We start from the raw sequence: 26145 nt of genomic DNA on the forward strand, positions 1-26145 counted from the left end.
TATCCACATTCGACTGTATTTACATTTCTTACATGGCTACAGTCCTAGTAAAGCGTAGTTTGGATAGAATCGTTTAATCTTGCATTTACTTCAGATAGAAAATAATTTTGCTAATTGATATGTCCGATAGCTTTGAGGTTTTATGTTGAGGTTCACGTTGACAAAATAATTATTTTACTAATAGGAATTCAATCTTATAATTAATATGTTTATCCTATGAATTTTTTCTAATGGAAAATAATGTGGAAAGTGTACCATGTCCCGGGTGTATGTGATTTTGGTGTATAAATTTGCAAACTGTAACATGAACACAAGTGAACGCAGAACGCATTTATATACAGCTTGCGGTCAACGCTGAAAATTAGACTAAACTACTATAGACATTTGTACAAGGAGTTCCACTAGTTTGTAGATCTCTGACGATCATACTCAACGTCTACGATTTACATGCAACAGACTACTGTGAATTACGCTATACAAGTACATTAATATACAGGAAAACTCATGCATGATCAAGCTTCATGAGTGGTATGAAATAGCTTCCGCACACACACTCACACACAAACACACACACACGCACAAACACACTTACACAGAGAGGGAAAATGTCGCGCACCCGTAAAATGTGATCCACTGTAAGCCACGCACTGTGACGCCAGAGGAGGAGTTGTGCGGTATCGTGCAAAAGGGAATGCTGAAGATGTCAAACCAAACTAAAATGAAAGTGTGGCTAACAGCAAATTCCATTATCCATACGTGCTTTTGCACCCTCAGTCAGATCCACAACATGCGCATACACTCGTACCGCGCCGAAATTTTTTATTATTAGCAAATCCTTCCTTTTCTTTTTTGCAAACCACCCCCGGATTGCAAAGCGGAAGGGGTGGAAAGAATGCACCTGAGAGGACAAAGTTAATGTAAAAGTATGAATCGTGCGAATCGTTTTAAATTGGGATGAAGTTAGGAAAAAACAGATGCAGAGTAGAAATTGTTAAGATATTTGATTTGAAACAAAAACTGGAAAACAAAAAGAAATACTGAAAAGGTAAAAAAAGATAAACACTTACAAAAACACCTTTAATTAAATAGAAAACAAATATGATACGATGCTGGATACAATTGAACAAGAGTTAAACGTTGGAGTGTAAAAGTACCCGTGTTCAAAAGTACCTACGGTAAGCTCGTGAACATTCACGCGTGAAAGGAAACACAAGATAAGAAAAATAGGTACATAAAACACACACACACACACACACACAACGACAGACGAACGTGCACACAGGGGGTGAACAGAAACAGTTGACCACCACTGTGCGATCACAGTAAAACACATCAAAGTGGACCACCGGGAGGTGATCTCGCACTCACTTTTCGTAGCACTTTTGGGGAAAGCAATCTTGCGGTATCTTCGGTGCCTTGCGCCGCCCGAAACTGGGGAAAGCCATTGGATCCTCGTAGACACCTTGCGAGTTCCGACGACCACCGACGGTGATGTCGTCCACGTAAGACACCAGACAGTGCCAAGGCTTTCCCGCAAGGTTCACTGAAACACACGAGGAAGAAGAAATTACGTGGGATTTGAGGGAAAATGGATGGTCCACTGGCGGGAACTTACGTGGGGCATCCGAATCGTAGGACTTGTAGGGTGTCCGTTTTGGCGTCGGCTGCTGGGAGGTACTGTTCTGGCGCGACGTATCCCCGTAGGTGACCGTCTTCTTGAGCGATGGCCGCTTCTCGTCCGTCGGCACCGTCAGCTCGTGGGTTGGCTGTGCCGTGCTCGCCTCCTGCCCGATCGTGCGCTGGAACTCCTGGATGCTGATGCCTAGCTGCCGGGTGCCCTCCGTTAGCGCCTGGTTGGTGTTCTCCACGCTGTAACTACTCTTCAGCGAGAGCGTCTCCAGCCGATCCTTGGAGAGGTTCTTCCGGGGCAACTTTTCGCTCGAAACCTTCGGCAATGGTTGCGTCTGATGTTCCTCTTCGTCGCGCGCCTCCTCAACACGCTCGATCAGACTCAACCGTTTGATACGATCGAAGCTGCTGTGGAAGTCGTTCTTCCGCCGGAACACGATCGGTATCGTACTGATCGGACCGGTTCCAAGGTTCACCACGCCACCCTCACCGTTCGGCGGCGGCCCGACGCTGCCCGCAAACGGGGCCTGCAGCTGATCGCACAGCTTCTTTATCTCCAGCCCCATGTTGAACTCTTCGTCCGTGATGTTGCGCTGCTTCTCCAGACTTCGCCTCTTTGAAGCTTCACTGCGCTGCTGCAACTGACTGCTGCCATCGGAATGTTCGGCGGCACCACTTCCACTGCTACTGTCACTCCCACGGTTCCCTGGTGCGGCGCCGGAAGCGCTTCCATCGGTTCGGTAGTTGCACACCGTGCTGGATTTGGGTCGCCGTAGCTTCACCACCTCCTCCAGTATCGGCGGTCTCACCGGACAGCTGTCGGAGTTGCGTCGTTCGCGCTCCGGAGACCCCTGGTCCGTTTGGGACTGACTACGCCCGAGCGATAAGGACTTGAGGCTCTTCAGCTCCGTCTCGAAGCTGTGTATGATTTCATCAAACTCCGACGCCTTTACCAGCGGTTCCTTGTCGTCACTCTCCCGGCGCGACTGTAGACTTCCGTTGTCGATCGAGATCGTGGGCCGCTGCTGAAGCCCGGCGAGCTGCGGGTGCAGGATCTTGTTATTGTCAGTATTGGAACTGCTGATGCTCCCACCCCGTCGACACTCCAGCGCCTGGAAGATCGAGTTCGAGATGCTGCTCAGGTTCGACTTGAGGCTCCCGTTCGAGATCTTCCGATCGGGCGAGTAGATGACGTCGTCCTTCCGCGTATGCCCACTGTTCATCAGCAGGCTTTCCGTGTCCGCGTCGACGATCGCACTGCTGTACCCGACGGTTTCGCTGAAGTAGTTATTACTCCCATCGATCTCGTCGTTGAGGAACTGGAACAGTTCCTTCTGCTCGCAGTTCAGCAGCTCGTCCTTCAGGTTCATCTGGTTGATCAGCTCGTCGTGGTCGATCGAGAGCGTGTTGAGCGAGTGGTCCGACAGCCGGTTGGCGGCAGCGATCGCCTTCCGCAAGCTACTGCTCGTACTCGGCGATCGCTGATGCGCACCGGCACTTCCTCCCGCTCCACCAATCATCGGCGACTGTGTGGCGGAGGAGCTGATCGAGGGTGGCCGGTCGAGATTGGCCCGGTCGGCGACTAAAAAATGATTATCCTCACGTCTAGGTACGGGTGCGGGCGCTGGCGGTTGGATGAGCGAAATGTTACTGTTACGCAGGTAGGTCGAGCCGGCATTCAGGACCTCCTGCATCAACGGCGAGTGGCACTTGGCGGCGAGCGAGTTCGCCAGCGACGAGCTGGTGCTGGACGTCTTCGACGAGATCTTGTCCAGCGACTTCCGGTAGCTCGGCGATCGGTTGAGCAGTGACTTCTGGTACTGCAGGTACGCCTCGTCGTACGGTTGGCCCGTGTCGGCGATGTGGATCGATCGATCGTTCGGGTCGAACTCGGCCGTCGGCATTGGGAGTGGGTAGCTGCGCAGCTCGAGAGACTCACCCGGCGTCGCACCCGGTTCGTCCTTGCTCTGCTGCGTGCCGAAACCGGACGACATCTGGTGCAGAATCTTACGCTCTACGTCCGGGTGCGACTGCGTTGGAACGCTGTCGTCCCGTGGAAGAGCCCTATCGTCCATCTGTGAAACCGTTTCCTGGCTGCCGGAGATCGTCCTCAGTGGTCGATCTTTCAGAGGGATGTCGTAGCAAAAGTCCGAACCGGACACTGGCCGATTGAGCGACTCCTGGGAGGGGAAGAATATAAATCAGAAAGAATTTAGCGTCACCGAGGGCGCATCCCAATACAGTCTAGGGTGAGGAGGTGGGGCATCCCAATAAACACCGATCACAGGAGCATGCTTACAACAACGACAGGCTGATCCTCTACCTGATAGCTTTGGCTATAGATTGGCCCACCGGGGATCCGATAGTCCACCGGGGCTACCAGCTCCTTCGGTAGACTCATGTACTTTTGCTGATGCAGCTGCTGAGCTTGCTGCTGCTGCTGGTGCTGCAACGAGTGTGGCTGATGGGGCGAGTCGACCACCGGGTGTGGCTGGGTAGGAGGTAGCTGCTGGAGCTCCAGAACCGTACCCTTGTGCTTCTTTTTCTCCTCGCGCTGCTTCACCACGATCTCGTTGACCAGCTGCTCGAGTTTGGTGTTGGCGTAGTTGTCATTCTTCTCCTTGCTGGCATTACGCTTCTTCCGCACGATCGACCGTATCCGCTCGAAGCTGCGCGCCAGCTTGGAGTCCTCGCCGACTTCCTGTTTATTGCGCCATGGCAAGAGAAAACCGAGCCCGATTAGTTCCCCCCACAAAAGCGTTCTCATGTTCAAGCTCTAGGAGTCGCGTCTTTGGCGTGAAAATTCTGTTCGTGCTATAGTTGGTGCTTTCATTATATCATTTCACTAAACAGTTCAACTAATAAATAATCTACATTTCCAACTACGGAATCTACTATATTTACTAATTTACTAACAACCGTTTGGACAACTACAGGGACGCATTCCGTCTAAACCTTGCGCAACTAATACCGACTAGGGAACTATGGAACTGTACGCTATATGCTAAACTCTAGAGCACCTGCACTATTTGGCTGATTTGGGTGTTGGAAGGGTGAGGTTTTTCCGGGCACCCGGATTTTCCCAAGCCCTTTCAAACCTGCCAACGAGGAAAATTTGGAATTTACCTGCTCGAAACTCTATTTTCACATTGACACACAATGAAACACACGAGGTGGTTGCACGCGGATGCAAGGACACGTGCACGCATACACAGTGACGGTGGTAGAGAGATGGTGGGCAGTAGTAGTAGTAGTTGTTGTAGTTGTAGTAGTTGTAGTAGAGGTAGGAGTTTTTTTTGTTGCAGTAGGATTAGTAATAGTTGCAATGGATTTATAGTGGGAGTGGATACACAAAGAAACAATCACACAACAACGCACACACACACACAAAGGGCCAGGCAGGTAGGATGGAGGGCAGGATTCCACGATGGATCAAGTTTTTTTTTTCATATTTTGTGGTAAACAATAGTGGGTGACCAACGTTGCCGATTGTGATGGGAGTCGGTGAGTATTGTCATGTGGAAAAATGTATAAACGGAATGTATAAACGGTATTGTTTTTTTTTTGGTAGTTGTAGTAGATATCGGGATCGATTCGGGGTCATCAGAAGAGGTATTCAGAGAAGTTGATCGGGTAGAGTTGGTTTGGGTCGAATTTTGGTTTGGAGAGATAAGAAAAAATATAAATATATATATATACATACACATATAGTTACACATATAGTCTTGATATGTACTTATAAGGGATGGGTTTGGTGAATTTCCTCGAGTGATTGTGGTGTAACAGTGTTAGCGATCGTGTATCACGCCAAGCTGCGTTGTTTTGTGAATGACGCGTGTATTGAACAACCTGAGAAGCATAATGTGTCCGAAGGACTTATGTTGCACAGTGTCTGTTTGGATTCTTTATTTACATGAAATAAAGAATAAACTTATTGTTGAATGTTTGAATGGTTTAAAATATTATAACTCAGTTCAGTGTAGTGCTTTATTTGACAAATGTATTAATGAAATTTTCAAAAAAAAAAAAAAAAAAAGAGCAAATGTCCTTTTGGCGTTGTTTGGTAGTGTGAAATTGTACAGCTTTATGTAATACTTTATGTTTGGTTAAACAAAATTCTGTTGGATGATTTTAGTTTGCTGTGTGATCTCGATGTGTTTTATGCAATGCGGATGGGATGGGAACGTTCAAAATATGAGCTATCTTAGGTTCTGTAACATCCACAACGACAGTCGGATTCATGGCCGAACGTACATAGAGTCTATACATTCCCGAAACAACGGCTACCACAGACACACGCACGTACATCCACGGTTAATGGATTCTAATGACACATGGATCTAACAACCAGTAGCTAAGACATGAAGAAAAGGGGGTGGGGACGAATGCAAATGCGATGACGATGAGACGATGACAACAATGATGACCAACAGAACGGGTTCATCATCGAACTCTTACCTCCTTCTTGGACTTTAACTCCTCCGAGTTGAAGCTGTTGAGCAACAAGGCCAAGAACAAGTTCAGCACCATAAAGTTGCCCATGACTAGCGCCGGCAGGAAGATGGCAAAGCAGGACGAAGCTCCTTCCTGTTTCGTTGATTGATATTTTGTTCGCGAGTGAAGGTATATGATCATTAGAATTGGAGAAAAAATCATTAGAATCGCTCCAATACGTACCTCCTCCTCTGCTCGCATACAATCCCACAGTGGTTCGATCCACTCCCCGCAAAGGATACGAAAAATCATCATAAATGAGTGAAAAAAATCGTTAAAGTTCCATCTGAAGAGGGAGAAAAATGTGATGAAAATTATTTTCGTTTTCGATGGTGAGAGTGGTGGAAATAAAACCGCGTCAGCCGTACCTTGGCACCGGATCCGGTGCAAACTTGTCCGGAGTGTAGTCCTTCGAGAACAACTGCATGCCGATGACGGCAAAAATATAGATAACAATCACCAACACGAAGGTCAGATTACCTAATGCACCTATTGTCGATATGATAATACTTAGCAGGACCTTCATCGTGGTCCATGATTGTGCTAGTTTCAGTACCCGTAACTGTAGGGAAAGGGGGGAATCAAATCAAATCGAGAGAAAGTCAATACGATAGTAGTTGGAAAAGTGCAAGTGCGAACCGTGACACTGACCAATCTTAAACCTCGTAACACCGTCAGTCCCTCTATCAGCTCGAAGATCAGATCGAGCAGACTAACCGAGACGATGATCAGATCGAATATGTTCCAACCGCACAGGAAAAAATCCTTCGACAGTGCCATCACCTTCAGTATACATTCTAGAGTAAAAATCGATGTAAAAACCTGAAACCGAGAAATTGGAAGGTTACGCTAAGTAAGTCGATTTTTTTTTTAAACAAAGGAGCCATTGTTTCCAATTACCTTATTGCCAATGTCTAACGCATCCCGCACGTTCGCATTCATTCCATGGTGTTCTAGTGCTAAAAACATTGTATTTAAAACAATACATAGTGTGATACCTAGCTCGAACAACGGATCCTTAACAATCTGGAATTGAGAACGATGGGATGGAATAATTGGGTTTCTCTCCAGTATTGTTGCGTTTGCTTCCCTTTCCCCGCTCTTACCTTATATAAACAATTTTGAAACTGCAACCATCCTTCGTAGTCGATGCAACATTGAACACAGCTATCACAATTTCTATCAGGAAGATCGTCTTCTCCATTTTGGACCGAGGAATAAACAAAAACAATTAGATGAGATACGAAACCCACCGGCTTCAGGTGCCTTACCTAGTACAACAATTTGGGATAAGTATTCCGGATGGAGGGCATACACGTTCTGCTGCTTGATTTTCGCCAGATTACCGTTACACTTTATTATCCTTACTTCGCGCGGCGACAGGGCGAGCGTTACGGGCGTTACCACCTCCCGCTGGGGCTGTTGCTGCAGCGGCAGGGGCTGTTGCTGCAGGGGCAGCGACAGTTGTGGCTGCTGTGTGGCCGGTTGGGGCAGCTGTTGGGCTGCTATCTGCGAGACCGCCGGATGCTGATGGTGGTGGTGTTTGTGCTGTTGCCAATGGGTGGAGCAAGTGGGAGCGGGTAGGCGAAAAGAAAACAAAGAGCAACAGAAACGGTGTGTGAGTCGTTGCAAATTGCTCCCTCGGTGCTGCAACCATCGCGGTGTCCTTCGGGCTATCCCTTCTCCAATTAAAAACGCCCGGACAAAACGCTTAATGTGAAGCGCTACAGCACGCTTAAGATGTTCCCCAAGACGTCGACGGAACAACGACCGCCTCAAGGATAGCACCAAGCAACAGGACTCTCGTGCAGCACAGATAAAAACACTTGTGAACAAGAGACTGGCTACAATGGAGTCGAGGCGAGACTTCTGACGTCCCCACATCCCGGGGGGATAATGTATTTATGTGTGTGTGTGTGTGGGAAAAATGATTTCCCTGTCCACCTACCTGCTCGCCCAGCTCTCCGGCCACGTCCTGCTCTTCGTGGTCGTCCACGACGCCGGAATCGTCCAGCGACGACTCCCGGTTGACGCCTCCCTCGCTAGCGTTCGAGCTGCCCTGCCGGCTAGATAGCAGTAATTGACCCCTATAGTTTGGTCCTGCTTGTTGTTGACGATGGTGCGAAAACCCCGGGAAAAGGGAAGCGAAAGGCAGCATACATCCGGAAAAGGGGAAGCAAATGGTTGTTTTAATAGTTGTACTCATTTACTCGCACAGGTTAAGGGTCGCCCGGGGCATTATAAATCACTTCCAAAGCAGGAGAAGATGACCGGAGAAGATGGATATGCCACCGTTTAAAGGGCGAAGTAAACGTTTTCATTAATAATGATTGATGGCATGATGTTCTATCGATTGTGTCTCATGGCTCCATGTTATTGGTTATGACATGATGATGTATTTGATGGATGATATTGACATTTTAATAAAAAAAAAGTATGTAAAAATAGCCTCCTATGATCATCAAATATCAAAGCCTATGAAGTACGAATTTGAAAGAGTGTTAAAATTAACAAACTGTTTCGATTTCAGAAAATACGTTACGGTTTCATGTGTAAAACTACGTTTAAAATCAAATTAAACTTCACATGTTACAAAATTTAAATTATTCAATCAGTTACTTCGTTCTCAACTTATATTATTGTAAAATAGTCAACAAGTATTTCAAATATTTCAATCACTTAATTCCTTACTCCTCGCGTGTTGCGGAAAGGAAGCTAAAGAAGGAACAATAAGCAAATGCTTACCTAAGGGATGTAGCGTGTTATTGTTCTGCTGCTGTTGTTGCCCTTGTTGCTGCTGTTGTGCGGGTGGAGGCGGCCCAGGCGGGGGTCCCACCGTGAGAATACCCTTCGTCCTCTGCACGGCCAGCGCCTGCGGTCGCACGATGCTGTGCCGAGGACTCGGACTTGGACTTGGCGTTGCGGAGCGGCTCTTGCTCTGTCGCGGGGAAGGGAAAAAAGGTCGGTTCGTTGACTTACATCCGGTTGCATACGACCCGCGGGCTGCGAATACTCACGTGATTGTTCCCGTTGCCTTCCTTGCCCTTTTTCCTTCGGCGCGTTTTCTTGCGCGAGTAGGACGCCAGCAGGACACCCTTTCGGGCGTCAATTTTCTTCCGCTGCTGCTTGCTGAGCTGCTTCACGTTGAGGCTGGCCGGATCGAAGCTGAACGTCGAGTCGTCCCGATGGTCGATCAGATCCTTCCGGCGCTCCTGTTCGGCGGCGGGGATGAAGGTGTTAGATCCGACGGGACATTACCGAGCGGCATTGATGCCCGACTTACCTCCTGCGTTATCTCCGCCTCCTCCTCGTAGCTCAACGCTACGACGGCCAGCATCAGGTTGATCAGGTAGAACGAACCGAAAAACACCACCACGGTGAAAAACGACACACTCATCGGGCCGCACGTTGCCAGGACCTGCCGAGGGGATGAAGATTTGTTAAATGTTCCATCGATAAAAGTCAACATTGATTCAGTTGGGTTTTCAGCGTCTTTCTTTTGTGTTGTCAAGTTAAACACCTGCAAACAAGTGTGTGTGTCGGCCGAATCGGGGAAAGATGTAAATCCTTCCCGAAAGTCTTACATTGTCCTACGCGGACGAAAGAGAGCGGGTGGGAGGGGTAGATAAAGTAAGGAAAGTAACAGATAAAAGACCTCGAAAGCTCAGCCCGGAACCCGGGATATATATAAAGTTGAGCACGAAAAGTTAAACACAACGAAAGATTAATGGGCTTCGACGCGAACGGTGGCGAGACAAATTGCGTTTTCACAATCCCCAAAACCTTGCCCGGGCAAAGATGAAGAATGGCGCCAGGGCCGCCACCTCGGCCGGAGAATCGGCAGCTTTTATATTTGTTTCCATTTGGCCCGGGCTGATCTCAGGCTCGGGCTCGCCTGCCCGAAAGCCAAACATGTGCCAGTGAGTGGAAATGTAGAATAAAATATCCTCCTCGTTTGAAGAAGTCGTCGATGGAAGGTGGAGGGAACCGGGTGATGTATTGAGTGAAATAAATTTCACTCCTGGGAATCGATCATCGACCGGGAGAGGAGCGAGGGAGGCGCCCTCGAAAAGCACGCAAGGATTTTCCGCGGTTTTCCTGGACGAGCGGCTTCGACAATGGTCTCTTAACGACGAATTTATGTCGCGGCTTTGTGCAATCGTTGCGAGGTCGAGCGGATGGTAAAGAGAAACATATTTGTCAGGAAAATATGCTTCGCGAGCGAGTTTCTGCGTTTAAGGAAGAGGGGATTTATGTACCTAATTGAAAAAAATAACACACACAATAGTTTCTCTGAACTGTCACAAAACATAATTGATAACAACTCACAAAAGATCCATTTAATTTTCTTACCAAACGAATGGTGATTGTCATATCACTTTTCTATTCTTTTGAAAAAAATAAATTAAATTATTTAGAATAGTGGAAAACAACAACTTGGTTTTTTTTTGCGTACACATTCTGTTCAGGTTTAAAAAAATCACTAAGTTGTTTTATATAAACTTAACATTTTTCGTTCATTGTGATTTATTTTATTCTGAACAGTCCATGGTAAATTATGATATTCAAATACAATAAGTATGATGTATGTTAACATACCGAGAAATAAGTTGAAATGTTTAAAACATTTTACACACTAATTATTTCCCTTTCTAGAATGAAATGAATTTAAAGGTCTTCTTTGAAATCATAACGCACACAAAATAATTTGCTTTACGACACACGAACACGTGTAAAGCGTGGTAATTTGTTTTAGCTGTTTGCAAAGCGATAAATGCGAAGAATTTGGGAGCCGATTTAAAGTTTTAAACTGCTTTATATTTTGTTCCAATCCTGTCCGTTTTGCCCCTTATACTCACCATATTATATACATTCTCCCAGTAGTCGAGCGTGATCAGCTGGAAGGTGGTCAGCATCGACCACATAAAGTTGTCAAAGTTGGTGTACCCATGGTTCGGATTTTCCCCGATGCAGAGGCACGTGTACTCTGGAAAATGCAATGTGTGAAAATTGTTCATCAAATAAAATGCTGCTCCGATAGTCGGCTGGTAACGATGTCTTAAACGCGAGGTAGGTCACGTATTTCCCGCATGCATTTGGGAAAGCCTCCTGCGTCGATTGCCTGTAAATACGAGCCCTTATGGGTTATGTAAAACCCGTCCATCATTGTTGATGCAAGTTGCATCATGCATGCGAGGATGCAAGAGCATCAATCCTAATCGTACAACACGGTCGTTCCATGAGAGGAGACCGGATCTCCGACCGGGGGGGAACTGGGGCCGTTACTGCAAACTTTGGGGATGCTGCGTTGAACCAGGCTGTCGAAGCTGATTTCAATAAATAATCGTAAACATTCACTTAGAGTTCGCACACATGGCTGTATGTGTGCTTCACCATGGGTGTCGGGTTTATTCGATCGTTCGATAGAAGACGACATCCGGCGAGCACATTTTCCCCCGGAATATATTAAAAAGCGTCCTAAAGCCCGAGCGCGCTGGTGTTGCCAAAATGTCAATTTCACTGATCCACTTTCCCCATCTGCCGCTTTTCTCTCGGGAAAGGCCATATTACTGCTGGCAAACGAGTTAGAATGCCAACCACCGGGCAATGAGCAGCAGGAGGACGATGGGTGACGGTTACGTTTTGGTTTGCATTTTCAATCATCCCCTTCCGCATGCAATTTCACATGCATAGGATTATGCGACGAATTTACGAAGCACAAGGTTTCACGCAAACCTCCGGGACGAATTAGAGATTGATTGGTTTCCTTGGCCGGATGTTTGCAATGCCGGTTGCATTGCCTTGTTTAACCAGAAGGGGGCATATGATTGTGTTCATCACCATTGGGTTAGTTTAAACCCCTCCAGTTGAAGCGTTTTAGCATCGAAAATGCAGCCAATTACACGTTTTTGTGTGTGTGAAGAAGGTATGAAAAATTTATATAAAATTACCCGTGATACCTTGAGGACATATTAAATTGGTATTGTGGGATTGTAAAGCAAGGTCACTCCATCTCCTGCAACCTAATCCGATTTGTTTACTGTGAATGTGTGTTCGGAAAATCTCAAATCTCAGAGGACCGGGTTGAATGCCTTATGTTGGCAAAGTTGTTTACTATTCTTATCGGTAATTTTCCGGTCCATTTCGTTGCTTTACCCTGGAGCTTGGGATTATCGTTTGTTATGAAAGTTTACTCGAAACATGGATTTTGCTATCGTCGGCGCTCCTTTAATCAATTATTTCAACGTGTTTATGGAGCGAACAAGGAAGGATAAAGTCAATCGTCTTTTTCTTTAGCCGTACCGACCGACTTCGGTCATGCCTGCTGCCCATTAAGGGCTTACGAGCCTTTTCCCTTAGCGTATGTGGATGTTCAAGCCTCTGCTCTCGTACTTGAGAACTCGTACGCATAAGTTAATCACTCCTTGAATCATACTCCGAGACCGTTGCTATTTTGAGCTGAAAAATTAAATTATCTTAGACAAGTAACGTACCTGGTGGACAATGACGTGCCCCGGTCAGGTTCCCGCACAGCATCGGAAGCCCTTCCTCATCGTAGATCCAGTTTTGCGTATCGTTTACCCACCTGCACGAGAAGGGAGAGACATTTGAACGGTCGTCGAAGTAAAAAGGACCAAATTCTCAATAGATGAGATTGGGTGCTGGTGCTTACATGTGCCACTCCTCGTGGGTAACGTTCGTCCAATCGTCTGGAAGATGTTTGACACACTTATTCCGCAGCTCCCCCATGTATACCTGGGGAAGAAAAAGGGTGACGTGCACTAGGCAAGCGAAAAAGGAACCCTCCCAGCTCCAACCCTCGTACTTACTTGCAGAGCAAATAAAGCGAACACCATTAGGCAGAAGATGGTCAGCGTCATGACCTCCGCCAGCTGCTTGAAGGAATGCAGCAGCGCGTTGATGATAGTTTTCAAGCCTGCGCCAAGTGGAAAGGCCAAAGGAAAACGATTAGACCGAGTTGCAAAGGGGTCAGAGCCCATAAACAAACTATTTTGCGGCACCTACCCGGCATTATCGAGACCGTCTTGAGCGCTCGCAGGACACGAAACGTTCGCAAACCGGCCAGATTGCCGACGTCTAAGGCTATCGTCGCGTACCCGCTGGTTATCACTACAAAATCCAGCCAGTTCCACGGATTGCGTAAATATGTATACTTATTTAGTATAAAACCCTTAGCTATCATTTTGATTATCATCTCGGATGTGTAAATTGCTAAAAATATATACCTAGAGAGATGGAAAAGGTTAGATTCAAGAGAAGGAGAGAGAAAGAAAGGAAATAGAAAACGTTATTTAAGAGCGGTAGCCAAGAAAAACGGTGTGTAAATTTCCCATCCATTTGAAAACTTTTTACTGTACTACAATTTTACAATGTTTGCGACAGCGAATTTATTATCATGGGAATGCATAAATCAGGCATAATCGTAGAATTACTGGACAGTGAAATTTTATTTGAATATTATGTAAAATTTAAACATTTTTTGTTGCCTCGACACCAGGTTTAGATGAAACGTTAAACAAATCCAAAGTCCACCAAAATGGCACGTCAACGGAGAGTACATGCAATCAATTCGCTTCTTTATAGCTTTGACAAAGTAATTTCAACTTGTCGTAAGACGATTGAATGCAATGACCAAAAAGTGTACCGAGCGCGGGGTGTAAAACCACAACGGGATCATCAAGGCGACGCAAAAAGGATCTTTTGTGATACTCTCACGCCGGAGGTTTGGGGTTCATGTTCAGACAAACCTATTAAAACATGATTTTTATATCTGTACATTCTTGAGCGCGCTAGGAAAGATGGAAACCTTCGCTGCTCCCATTCAGAGGATGTTCCATTTGGACTTTTATTATTTCACTCTTTCAATCCATAAACTTTGACTGGCGCTCCCCTGGTCAATGACACTTCGTGCGGGAATGTCCGATGGGTTAAAGTCGTGATAAAGCCATCATGGGATGCTGCTGGAAAGTCATTGTCGACGGGACAGCGTGCGATGCTATTTATCATTCTTTCTTTTGCCTTTAAATCGAGTTCAAGAAAAGAGACACCCGCCGTACTTACTCTGCTTCCTCGATCGTTTCCGACATCGCTAGGAAGATGCAGTTGAACAGAATGGTGGCCATGACGAAGTAGTCAAAAAACTGATTGGTCGCCAAGTAGACGCAGGCACGTCGTGTCGGGCTCCACGGGGTGAAACAGAACAAACTTTTCGTGCCCGTGAACCGATGGATGTAGTTCTTACGAAAGCGCTTCGATACCACGCAGAAGGTCTGGAAATAAAATAATGGGAAATTTGAAACGTTGTTAAAATCATTGGTAAATAAAAAATGGGTAAAATATCTGTTAAAAAAATGTAATCGATGAATTTCTTCTTTTTAATATTCGCCCACTGCGTAACCAGTTATGAATATTTTGAATATAATATATTTTCTGCTTTATGCTGATGTTGTTTCAATGTTGAATACTCGTTAAGAATAATTTTTCATAAAATTTATTGAATAAAATAAAACACGTGTTCGTAAACTGTCAAATCAAACGTCCGAGCTTAGTTTGTGCGAAAATCCGCTAGCGGCGCTGCGGTCGCTGCGGACGAAACGCGCATGTCATTGAGTTTGCGTTTTTCAATGCGTTTCTGACATTGCAGCCAACTTTAGCAGCACATTTCTGAAAACTTCCTCTTTCATTGATCGTGCATTGTGCTGTGCAGACGTCGAACCGTCTTCGCAGTAAACTAAAATGAGAGCTAAGGTACAAGTTGTTCTGTAAATTATCTTTCCTAGTGTGCAGGTGACCGTAAATACCTTTGTGAACGGCCCTTCGGTTTGATAGTTTTGTGTGATGTTGAGATTGAAGTGATTTTTTGTGAAATCGAAGCGGACCAAAAGCACATGTTTGTGCCGCGTGTGTTTCGTCTCGATTTCCCTTGATTGATCAGTTTTTCCTTCACTCTGTCGATTGAATTCCTTTATAGTCTAAATGGCCTTCTCAAACCCTTCGAAAACGAATGAAAAACTCGTTCGACACACATTTTCTGTGTGTAACCTTCAGTTCAGTGACCGTCTAACACCCGGCATCTATCTTTCTTACAGTGGCGTAAGAAGCGTATGCGGAGGTTGAAGCGTAAGCGCAGGAAGATGCGTGCGAGATCCAAGTAAACCCCCGGGTGAGTAAAATAACTTCAATCGCATTTCAGTGAAGTTTTCATCATTGTACTGACTGATTATTTTCCTCTTCCCATTCACAGCCGGTACCTTCCGATTAGCTGTGCGGCGGACCTCAACAACATCTAGACAAGCCACGTCCCGGGTGCATCATTCCCGACACCAGTACGAAACCGGACCAACTTCCATCGGTTGCGGTGAACTTTCGGTGTGTTTTCTCACATAGTTTGTGTTTGGTGAAGGTTCTGATCCAAATAAAACGAAAGGAGTGAACAATGTGCTTCCTGGATTGGCGAATCCGGATGAATATTGCTAAACATAAAAGAAACGGCGTGTTCTATCACTTGGGCCCGAGGTGAAACAGCAAACGAAAGAAATATCCTGCATCACATGATGAACACAGGTAAAACCATAGAATTAAGCAATAGTATAGTGCATTATTTATAACGAAAACTTAGGTATTGAGGCAGAGAGAAAATCGATGTGGCAGGCAGGTTAGGTTAAATAGATGAAATTAGATTTTGCCAAGGCCTCTGTAGTACGGTAGGTTAAAAATAACAAGTATTCCAAGGGAGGAATGTTCTGTTTTATGTTCAAAGGATTCCATCTTTTTAACAGATTTCAATTTTATTTAGGAAACTGTTACTGACGATTGCAAACGGTCATGTGCCGGCTAAGACTGTAGTGTCCCATGGACATTAAATTTGAAACTTTTACTGTTGCACATCCTTTCATTATGCTCTCTGTACCTGGTTGTAATCATTTTGTTGAGGGTAGTTTTCAAACCCCTTTTCATTTGGCCATCGAAAATGTTCACTCCGAACTGTGTAATTTTCATCTGCAAACATTAAATCTGGTTCGCTGGTTTCGTTGGCACAGTGCCAAACAAATCGCTCGTTATTCTGCGGGAGGAAGTGTCCCAACTAATGGGGACCGTTAATGGAAATGAACATCGCACAAAACGGTTGAGTGTTGTTTTCACGCTTTCAACACGTCCACCGAGCTGGCAGCATTCGCGCAGCACCACCATACATTAGTGGCGTTGGTGTGTTGAGAGCTGAAAAGGGGGCTGGTCGTTCAGGAGCTTTCAGTTCTCTTCCGCTTCCGGCATACATAAAAGAGGGTGGTCACACGTACCACCGCACCACTGCACATACGGCCTATTATGTGATAATGATGTGAGCCGTCATTTTTGAGGTCGTTTCCCCTGAGGGGACGGTACGCGAGCTTCGTGGAGAGATGGAGGCGGGATACTGCAAACAAGCCCGTTTCCTAAACCACTATTTCCTGGGTGTGCGGTGATATAAATATGCTTTATGTGAGCTCGAGGGCTGAGGTGTTGAAATTACCGTAAATATTGATCAAGCATGACGCAGGGAAAATGTCCCACAAGAGGAGATGGCAGTAACTTTCGCATGCCGAAACTGATGTCCGTGCGGTGATGTATTCGCTTTGTGTTAATGTTTAACGAGACAAATAAGCTAGAATTAATCCTATAGCAAGAATTATTTAAAACTTGTTTAATAATTATTCAAGGGATGAGAACCCAAGCAGGAGGCAAAGTCTGGATTGACCGAACACTGGACTTTCTTTGTTGATACAAAAAAATATACTGAAATTAAATAAAAATATACTGAACAAAATACGAATAAGATATACAGTAGAAAATAGACGTAATATATTTTTTTAAATTGTCCTGTTCAGCTTAAAAACGTGGCATGTTTCGGACCACGTGCATGACATTTTATTTAAATTTGGCTTGCACAAAACAAAACATATGATCCCTGGTCTAAGCAGTCTGATTAAAACGAAACAAAAATAACACGATTGTAAACTAAATAGCTTCGTTAGATGAGATATTCATTTTTCCTTCATCATCAAAGGAATCAATGTCAGGTTAATCTAAGATACCAGAATGTCAGCGGAGATTTGTCCAGATATGAAGTCACTTTTGGCACCCGCTTTTAGCACCCGCTACCATTGATAGTAGTAATCAATCTTATCTCTTGCCAAGAGGAAGGTAATCATCCTCCTTCGAACAAGTGGACATTCTTTGGCGAAGCATAAGCATCCCACGCCCACTTGCCAGTGTGGGTTTGGGAGTTTATTCCTGGCAGGCTTTACCAGCCATGCCCACGGGTTTAACCCAATTTGGCCTTCATTAATATTGACACACTCTCTTAATTCCGCGCCTGCCGATCGATGGAACGCCAGGCATTTTGCCCAACGGAACGCTACAAGTGTGCCGTTTCCCTTTTTGACTTTCGCACGCTGCCCTGCACTGCCTTTGACCGTTTTATCTGTGCGTTTTCGTTAGGATCTTTGGCTTAGGCCGGAATTAATACATTCTTAATATGACAATCGTAAGCGCTTCCGTTGATTTCAGCGCTAGGATTCACAGGCCTATCCGTTCCCGAGGTAAAGGGCGCACGGCTATAAGTAAGTTCTATTGTCATTACCATCGTTATAGCACCATCGTTTCTGTGTAGCTAATCCTCCAAGGCAACCACAAATATTGGAGGCGAATATAGGAGAGTGGATGGAGAAAATGCTTTGTTCATTTGTTGGCTACATGCTTTTGGGATACGATACCGGCGATTCTTAGTACCGAAAGGCTTTTTCTACTGTTTTTACGGATAATTACCCGCAGCATGTTGACTTTACTGATGATATTATTTTCGTTATCCTTTCCTTTTTTTTGGTAAGAATAACATGGATCGCCGATGGCTCAAAAACATCTAAAGTGATTGATGAAGATATGGAACGATGACACTACAACGACGACGGAACGCACTGGAATTCCTCGGTAGAGGGTCCTAAACAAACAAATAAATGATCCCTTAGTCACAGGAAGTACTCTAGCGTATGTTTTGCGAGATAATCGTCTTGAACTTCTTCTAGGAAAGGAACAAGTCTAGTGGAATAATTTTACCCCTCAGGTTTTACCCAAAGGTTGCTGTAGGCCAACAATAAGTGGTCAATTCATGTATTCGGGTACTATCGGCACACTTCGACATAATTTGTTTATCTGTTCCACGAAGGACTTCCTCGCTGAAATAGTATGCTCCATAATAATAGCGGCATTCTTTATCTATACAATAAAACAATGTTTTAATCTTTTCGTAATCAGCTATATTTTAGGTTTTGTATATTTTTAAAGACTTTAGTCTTGCCTTGCAAGAGCCTTGCAATTTTTACTATATGGACTGATCCCTCTGAATACGAGTAAGGGAACAAAGTGTTCGACTTAACGTAGGAGGATATACCCCGACTCGCATAGAAGAAGAAGAAGAAGAAGAAGAAGAAGAAGAAAGACTGATAGACGAATTACTTAAAATAAAAATAAGTTGATGCATAAAATTATATCCACCTCTACATACCAACATATTTTAAAATGCGTGTATAATACAGATGCTTTTCGAACTATATTTTTGGTTGTGTGTACGTGTAAACGTTAATGTAATAACATTAAAGCCCCATTTTTATTCATTCATCCCTTCCTAAATCCCCATCAGCTGAGCTTGTCTTAAGGTTTCTGTAAACTGTTTCCAAATGTGGTAATAAATCGACGCTTTTCCCTGTTGCTTTTTTGTGCCCAACTTTCGATCCTTTATCGATGCTTCACTTACGGTTTGCGTTTTTTGCCTTTTGCGACGGAAATAATGTAGAGAAATTACGAAAACTTTAACAATGCACTTTCTCGGTGTGCTGAGGCTAAAAGAATAACTGTATCCGCCGCAAATGGAGAAGAAGATGGTTAAAACACAAAATAACCTTGCTTTTGTCATTGAAGAGTTTATTCTGAACGAGCAGCAAAAACTTTCCTTTGTACAAAATGAGGTGCCCGAAGTGAACTGAAGAGGGTAACCACAGCCAAGTGAGAATAAGTCTTTTAATCTGACTCGACAAAATTGTCCTCCCAGACGGCTTGCTTTGTATTGCAATCGTGGCTGTGCAAGGATCAATTTTAAACCCATAGTACTATCAACACGTGGACGAACGGTAGCACCTGCAAAAGGCAGTTTTCCCGAATCATTTTCTTTTGTTTTGCTTCGGCTACCTCTTTCGGTTCTCTAGTATTCACACTGTTGTGTTACGGGTTCAAGCAAAGTGTCTTCAGTATTTTTTCTGAAAGTAGAATGTGATGCACATCATTGACTTATCCTGTGAAAGATGTCAAGCAGAGCACAAATCACAATAAACATTTTGTTTTTCAATTCGCAATATTCCACGGACATTTTGGAAATAGTTTTTCTCGAGTTTATTGCATCTTACAAGCATTTTCAATCTTTATGCTACTGTGGTGTCATTAAAGGCAATATTTGTTCTTTCGTGGCTCACTTTGATCACTGTCCATTTTGTGAAGAAAAATATTTTAACCTCCTGCAACATGTACAACGATTGCTTTTTACGACCATAAACTTCTGCCGGAGAAAATTGGAGACCATTTTCAGTGCATTGGCCACCGCGAGCCCCGGGATCCAACGCGTGTAGCACTCGAGGCAGCGCACACACGTGGCCTGTGAATTGGTCAACCAAAGCCATTGCCATCACTATTTAATGTAATGGGGTTCATGGCGTGCCAGTATGTGGTTAGCGCAATGGGATAGGGAAGAAAAATGAATAGCATAGTGATAGCGAGCGGGAAAAGCAAAAAAACACTACAATCTAACCATAAGTCTCATAAACCACGCCACAAGTGGGCAGCATGTGCGTCACCGGGGACCTCCTCTCCCACCCACCCGCATGCAACTATAACGTCCGTGCGGGAAAGAGGTTTACCGTGTCCATTCATTTACATTTATTCAGCAGCTCGCTGGCGATCGATCAAAATGGCGAAAACTACACGACGACGAAGCCGACGAAGGGTGGTCAAGATCGAGCAGTTTTTGGGCTTGGTGTGTTGTGAAGCGAGGGACGAAAGGCCATACATTAAAAATTAATCGTTGTCAATGGCCGCCGAATGAGTGGCATTTTTACCTATTCTTTGTTCGCTGGCGTTTGGCAAGCGGGGGGAGAGAGCAAAAAAAAAAAAAGAAAAAGAATCGAACGGAAGTAAGCAACACGAAGTGGAAAGCCGAGCTGCTGCCTTTGCCGTGTGTGGAAAACTCTCTTGGGTTGGTGAAAACCGACGCAGCGCTTCGTGGCGCATGGCGGAGCGCTTTCGGAACGCTAATAGACACTACCCTACTAATCGTGCACCACGGATCGTTGATGTATCTGTTACACCGAGTTACACCGCCAGTTCTCTGTGTGCCGACCGTTGTTTCACTTTGCCGGGTTTTCGCGGACTCGGACGGGAAAATTATCGTAAAATATATAGTCTCTCGTTTGCCTTTATCACTCGTCGCGTTTCGTTGCTAACGTTTCTCTTTCCCACCGACCCCCACCCTGCTCGGTGTCCTTTCCCCTCCCCCCTCCCCCTCCCGTTCGACAACTTGGTCGTTTGCCGCAAGCCGGAACGTTACATTTGCGTAGCCACTGGCTTACTTCAGTTTTATTATTATTCTGGTCAGGAATCTCGCGTGTTCCGTATCTTTCCCTTTTCTCTCGTTTTGTGTTGTTTTTTGTTTCGCCATTTTTCCCCCCTCCCTTCCACCCCGTTCAAGTCCGGGAGGGAGGGCAAAACGAAAACCAACCCCGGGCCTCCGCGGCACCACGGACATGATCGAGTGGAAATCGCCGCGCACCGTTTTCCGCATTGTAATGCCGCATTGGCGATAATCCGGCCCAGACGTGGCCTGGAGGGTTTCGGGCCCTGGAGCTCTCCTACGGCTCGTTGGTGGCAGAAAAAGTGAACTAAAAAATGAAACGCAATTTCGCGAAGAAAAACGCAGGCGAAAAAGCATGGCTCGGCTCACACCAAATCGTATCCCGGGCCGGTTTGTTGTTTGCAACAGCAGAGGGCCTATGTAATTAGCGAACTCGATTGTATTGTGGGCTCCTTCCCAACCGGCGTGCTCTGGTGTGCCGGTCCCCCGAAGGTGGCGGTATTTATATTTCACCAGCCTATTTGGGAATACGACACTGAACCGGAGTGGAGTCGCGGAAAACTTAGCCAAATCACCGCGTGGGGCAAACAAAAAAAACATGGGCGACAAGGCAGGATATCCTCTTTCCGATAAACCCCCGCGGGGCTCGCAAGGACGCAAGGATTGGGATCAATATTTGCGTTTTTTTTTGCTCTTGACGAATCGTGGAAGGAGTGGCAGGAAACAAAACTCCAAACGGAACGGGAGCGCCAGACGGTTAAACGCCACTCTGACAACTTTTCTCTCACCTCCGTGCCCGGGTTTTCCACCACGATGGCGTAGTAGTGCGTGCGCGGCTCGCAAGGGACCTGCGTCCTGTCTGGGACAGAATAAATCGAACGATGAAGAATCGTTTCAAGGGTGCCGGACGTCGTCGGTGGGGTAGCAAAGAGGGGTGGGGGTTTGACACTGGAGAGCCTATGATTTGTGGGACAGCATGGTCCGTCCAGTGCCTTTCGGCGTTCGTCTACCAGTTGCGAAAAGTGGATCCGGATACGGGTATAATTTATTGCCATTCGATATAAATCGAATGAATGGCGTGGGGGGAAGCAGTGGCACGAGGCGTCCCGGTGAAGGAAGGAAGGGCCGGTGTGTCACGGTGTTGAACTTTTACTTTCCGATGAAAATTTGAAGGCCATGAAAATACGGAACGGAGCCTTGCCTGGTGAGGTTTTTCTACGCTTTAAGTGGGCATGCTTTTTTGGCAAAATGTATGAAAAAGGGAAGTTTCCTTCTTTATGTTAAAAACACATTTAATGTCACGAAAATCAGTTTCATATTTTCCACCATGGTTTTCAAACATCATACACCTTACTCTTAAAAGTGTTTTGCAACAAAATACTGTATTTTAGTCCATGCGTTTGTCTTTGGGCGAGTCTAGCTATTTATATCATAGTTTAATAAAGCTTTAAAATAGTGTAGAAACTACCTTATGAACTATAATTTCCTGTAACCTACTGCAATGATTTCTGGATTTTAAGTACTTTATGAGTTACAGTAACTATCCTGTGTAATGACTTTTTTAATTCTTGTAGAAATGTTGTTACAGAAATTTTTATTATACAGAATACATAAAACAAGGTGTTTTTTTTCTGTTCTGTGCTTTCATAATTATTTTCATATAAATGTTACTTAAAAACAAAATTTAAATCACCCGTAAATTTGCACTGAAAACGAATCTCTTACTGTTTATATCATGAAACAATTTTCTCTAAATCATTTTCATCAATCAATACTTTTGATCCTCGTTGAACATCTCTTACCGATAAAAGTTAAATAATTGTTAACACAAGAACACTTGTTTGTTATGTTATGTTATCGCCTGTTTTATCTTCGGCCTCTTTTATATTCACTTCACAACGATGGATAACGATAAACAGTTCGCTTTTATAATGACATTTCATTCGAAAGCGAATAAGATAGGTTTAAAACTTTTATGGTGTCGTCCCCGTTGATCTGGCCGTAAACGGGAACGAACGGTTATCGCCTGGCAGCGGATGATCAACTCCTTTATTTCCTCAACTCTCAAGTGGACTTGCCACCTTTGCCCCTTTGATATCTTTCCCTGGTACTGGGGAGGAAATTTTTCGCTTTCGAGCAGTCACTTTTGGACGAACCGGTCGAAATTAGTCCCACACGACACGATGATTGGTTGGTTGGCTGTTTGGAAATGAGGTCACGTTCTCAAAATCGAGTCAAACCGGTACCGGCCGTTTCAAGAGCCCCCTTCCTTTCCTGCGACCTTCCCCATCCTCCCCGCGTGCGGTGGCCGAAATTGTCTTCGCACAAATCGATTAGCAACATTTTTCGGATGTGATTTACCGGCTGCCGTGCGTCGAGTGGTGGAATATTGAACAATCGGCAACAGTAACGTCACCGGGAGGGGGGATTACGATCGGGACCTTTGGTGGACCCTTCCTGCGCCCCATCTGGTGGATCGATCGGTGGAACGGCAGCCTGCATCCCGTGCTCCGGACGGCTACTTTGGGGACCTTTCGTGGCTGCCGACCTGCCGGCACGAAAATATAATGACGCCGGCTAGGACGTCGGATGACGAGGCTCCACGGTATATGCCGTTTGATAGGCTGCGACCCTCAGACTCGGACTCTCGGGGGGTCGATTGCGTGCCTCACGCACGTGCCAACACAACACAGCGACCACCGATCCGCCAGTTCCAGTAAGTGCACGCACACCCTGCCTGCCAAATAACTGCGAGTTCGTTCCAGGTTCGCTTTTCCAGCTTCGGCCCGCGGAAAACTCGGCCGTCAGCTTAATCGATACGAAGGAGGTGAGGCCAGGGCGGGGTGGAGCCCGGTTGTGAGTGAGTGTGTGTAATAATATTGAAATGAGTAAGTAGCAATCAGACCATTATATAGACACACAAACCCACAAACACGCACATACAGGCGCGCACACAAACCTGCTCTAACTTATTCATAACTAGCACTAGTCGTGGACATTAGAGTGTTATTTTATTATTACTATTATTGTGCGCCACTGTGTTTTATTATTATTGTGCGATGAGAATGCGCAGTTTTCGTAGCTGTGGTAAAGCTAACGGTGTAATAAAATCATTGAAAACTGTTATATACGTCTTTATAATGTTAAACAACATTTGCATTATTTTATTTTGGAAACTAGATAATTTTTAAAAATTTTAATATTATAAAAAAAAATACTAATTACAATCTAACAAGAAAAAGGCGCAAGTTTTCGATTCAAATTTTTCATCTTGCACTGGAAAAATATTCAAAGCATCTGCTGCCAGATTCGTTGCACTGCAGATTCTACGAAAGAGACCGTAACTCAAGACTGTTCTCAATTTTCAAGAAACTTTTTTGCTTCCCACGACATTCCTGGTGCCTCCTGGAGCAACAGCTATGTGTGTCTGTGTGGTGAGAATGCGGTCTCAAAAGCCAATAAATAGAACGTTCGAAAACGTTGCCCCAACATAAATAAAAACACCGGACGATCAACAACAACAGCTTCGGTGCCCTTCGGAGCACAAACCCCGAACACACTTGAACGCCGAGTGCCTGTTGAACTTCGCCGCCTTTCCGCCGGCTGTGTAGGCACCCCGTGTAGCCAAGGAAATTGGTCAGTTGGGAACGGCCTGCCCAGCCAGCTGCCCCCGGCCGCCCGGGCTATATACACGTTATAAATTGAAGCACCAACAATATGTTCAATTATGTTATGCTGCTGTTTCGGTGCTGGAACACAAGGACCCATGTTTGCACTGGGCAGGCCAATCGTTAGACCGGCCGCATCCTGGCGTCCCACATTTATTGGTGTGTGCGCGCGTGTTGATTCGTTGAGTGTTGGTAAATGAATGCTTAATGGGGATGGCTCGAGATGTTTCGAAGCAGCATGTTGACCATGTTGAATGTTTGTTGTAGATGGTCAATCAATTTATTGCGAGCAGATCATCAGAACGGGGAACAATAGGACAATCATACAGTAAGCTAAAACATATATTTTTCATGTTTTAACAACACATGTTTTTTCTTCATGTTTTTTTTTGTTTTGCTTTTTTACAAAAAAAAATTACAAAAACTAGTGTAACGGTACCAATAGTGGTGCACTTAGTAATGTAACTAATAATATGATGTAATTAATAAGTGTTAAGAACACAATATTGTACATATTTGTAGCAATTATGATCGAAACACAAGTTTTCTTCTGGAAAACATCTATTTTCACAACATTAACATTAAAAATAGACGAAAAAAACCTATATTTCTTCCGAGTTGATTGCTCAAAATACTCATAGGCCAATGCATTGGCCTCAATGACCTCTCATAAGCCAATGCATTTTGCAGCGATTTATAGCCTTAAGAAAATCATGGCATACCTGATTAATTCTTAAGAAATCCAGCATATAAGTACAACCTGTTTGAAAAATATTAATTTTGGTGTCTTAATTTATTACGGAACGAGAAGGTTTATCTTTTGAACACTCCGCAGAAGATCAAAGAACATTTCATGGAAGAACAAATATCTCCATTGTATTTATTTCGTCGTAGAGGTTGAATTTTATTCCACTACATCCACTATTGGTACTAGCACTACTATAAGAGCATTTATCCTACTAAATTATCCTCCGGATGCATTGATACTCTTTTTAGACTTTTTTTTTATATATATTCTGCGGGAATTGCATCTCAGTTGGTGACGTACTGAATATATAAATTTTTAACTGCTTTGTAGTAAAATAAAGCTTTAAAATTAAATCGAAACATTCAAGCAACAACCTGAAAGACACAAATATCGATTTACATGGATATCATGTAGGAAAGGAACCACATAATTTTGTGTATGACAAAGTGATTCTGTCGGTGTATTTTTCAACTGATTTGATCTGATCCGATAGTCACAAACAACTGGACATAATTTTGCAAGAAAGTTTATTAATTTCCTTTCCCTAAAATATGTTTGCCCATTTGCACTTCATCACTCCATATTGGCAGAGGAAAAATGGCGGGTAAAGCATTACGGCGTCAGGGGAGTGGTATTTTATTACTCCCTTTTTTAGTGCCCTCCGACCAACTCCGCCGGCACTTTCGCTCCTTCCCTCTGGTCCCTCTGTCTGGCGTTGCGGTGTAGGTTTTAAAATTCATTTCAAAACCACATGTGCACGGACGGAGCGTGGCTCGGTGCCATAAAATACCTGGCCGTACCCGCACGTCGGTGGCTCGTACGTGCCACGGATGCCAGCGAGCAAAAACTTGTAAAAATATTTCAAGTTTGCACTCACAGGGGCCGCGACGACTTTTGCCGCGACCGGGTTTCCCACCACCCGCGCTTAATAC

The 26145-nt window shown here is 44.8% G+C and overlaps 1 protein-coding gene and 1 long non-coding RNA gene across 2 annotated transcripts in view; one reads left to right on the forward strand and one right to left on the reverse strand.

Annotated features, from left to right (window-relative positions):
- LOC131294652 (sodium channel protein 60E) overlaps positions 1–26145 on the reverse strand; it is a 98263-nt gene that overhangs the window by 7175 nt on the left and 64943 nt on the right. The window contains exons 3-23 of the mRNA XM_058322696.1: positions 14206–14414; positions 13150–13370; positions 12954–13060; positions 12797–12879; positions 12618–12709; positions 10983–11110; positions 9407–9541; positions 9141–9335; positions 8869–9061; positions 8072–8223; positions 7395–7671; positions 7230–7318; positions 7024–7149; positions 6775–6945; positions 6492–6685; positions 6307–6409; positions 6088–6216; positions 4756–4767; positions 3929–4330; positions 1616–3809; positions 1369–1543 (exon numbers count right to left, since the gene is read on the reverse strand). Of these exons, the coding sequence (XP_058178679.1) occupies positions 1369–1543; positions 1616–3809; positions 3929–4330; positions 4756–4767; positions 6088–6216; positions 6307–6409; positions 6492–6685; positions 6775–6945; positions 7024–7149; positions 7230–7318; positions 7395–7671; positions 8072–8223; positions 8869–9061; positions 9141–9335; positions 9407–9541; positions 10983–11110; positions 12618–12709; positions 12797–12879; positions 12954–13060; positions 13150–13370; positions 14206–14414 (5387 nt within the window). The remainder of the gene's footprint in view (positions 1–1368; positions 1544–1615; positions 3810–3928; positions 4331–4755; positions 4768–6087; positions 6217–6306; positions 6410–6491; positions 6686–6774; positions 6946–7023; positions 7150–7229; positions 7319–7394; positions 7672–8071; positions 8224–8868; positions 9062–9140; positions 9336–9406; positions 9542–10982; positions 11111–12617; positions 12710–12796; positions 12880–12953; positions 13061–13149; positions 13371–14205; positions 14415–26145) is intronic.
- On the forward strand, positions 14807–15633 carry LOC131282747 (uncharacterized). Its single transcript, XR_009188664.1, has 3 exons — positions 14807–14892; positions 15234–15307; positions 15389–15633. It is a non-coding gene; the product is annotated as an uncharacterized LOC131282747 (long non-coding RNA).

Source organism: Anopheles ziemanni, chromosome 2 (genome assembly GCF_943734765.1).
Source record: "Anopheles ziemanni chromosome 2, idAnoZiCoDA_A2_x.2, whole genome shotgun sequence".
Taxonomy (NCBI): Eukaryota; Metazoa; Arthropoda; class Insecta; order Diptera; family Culicidae; genus Anopheles; species Anopheles ziemanni.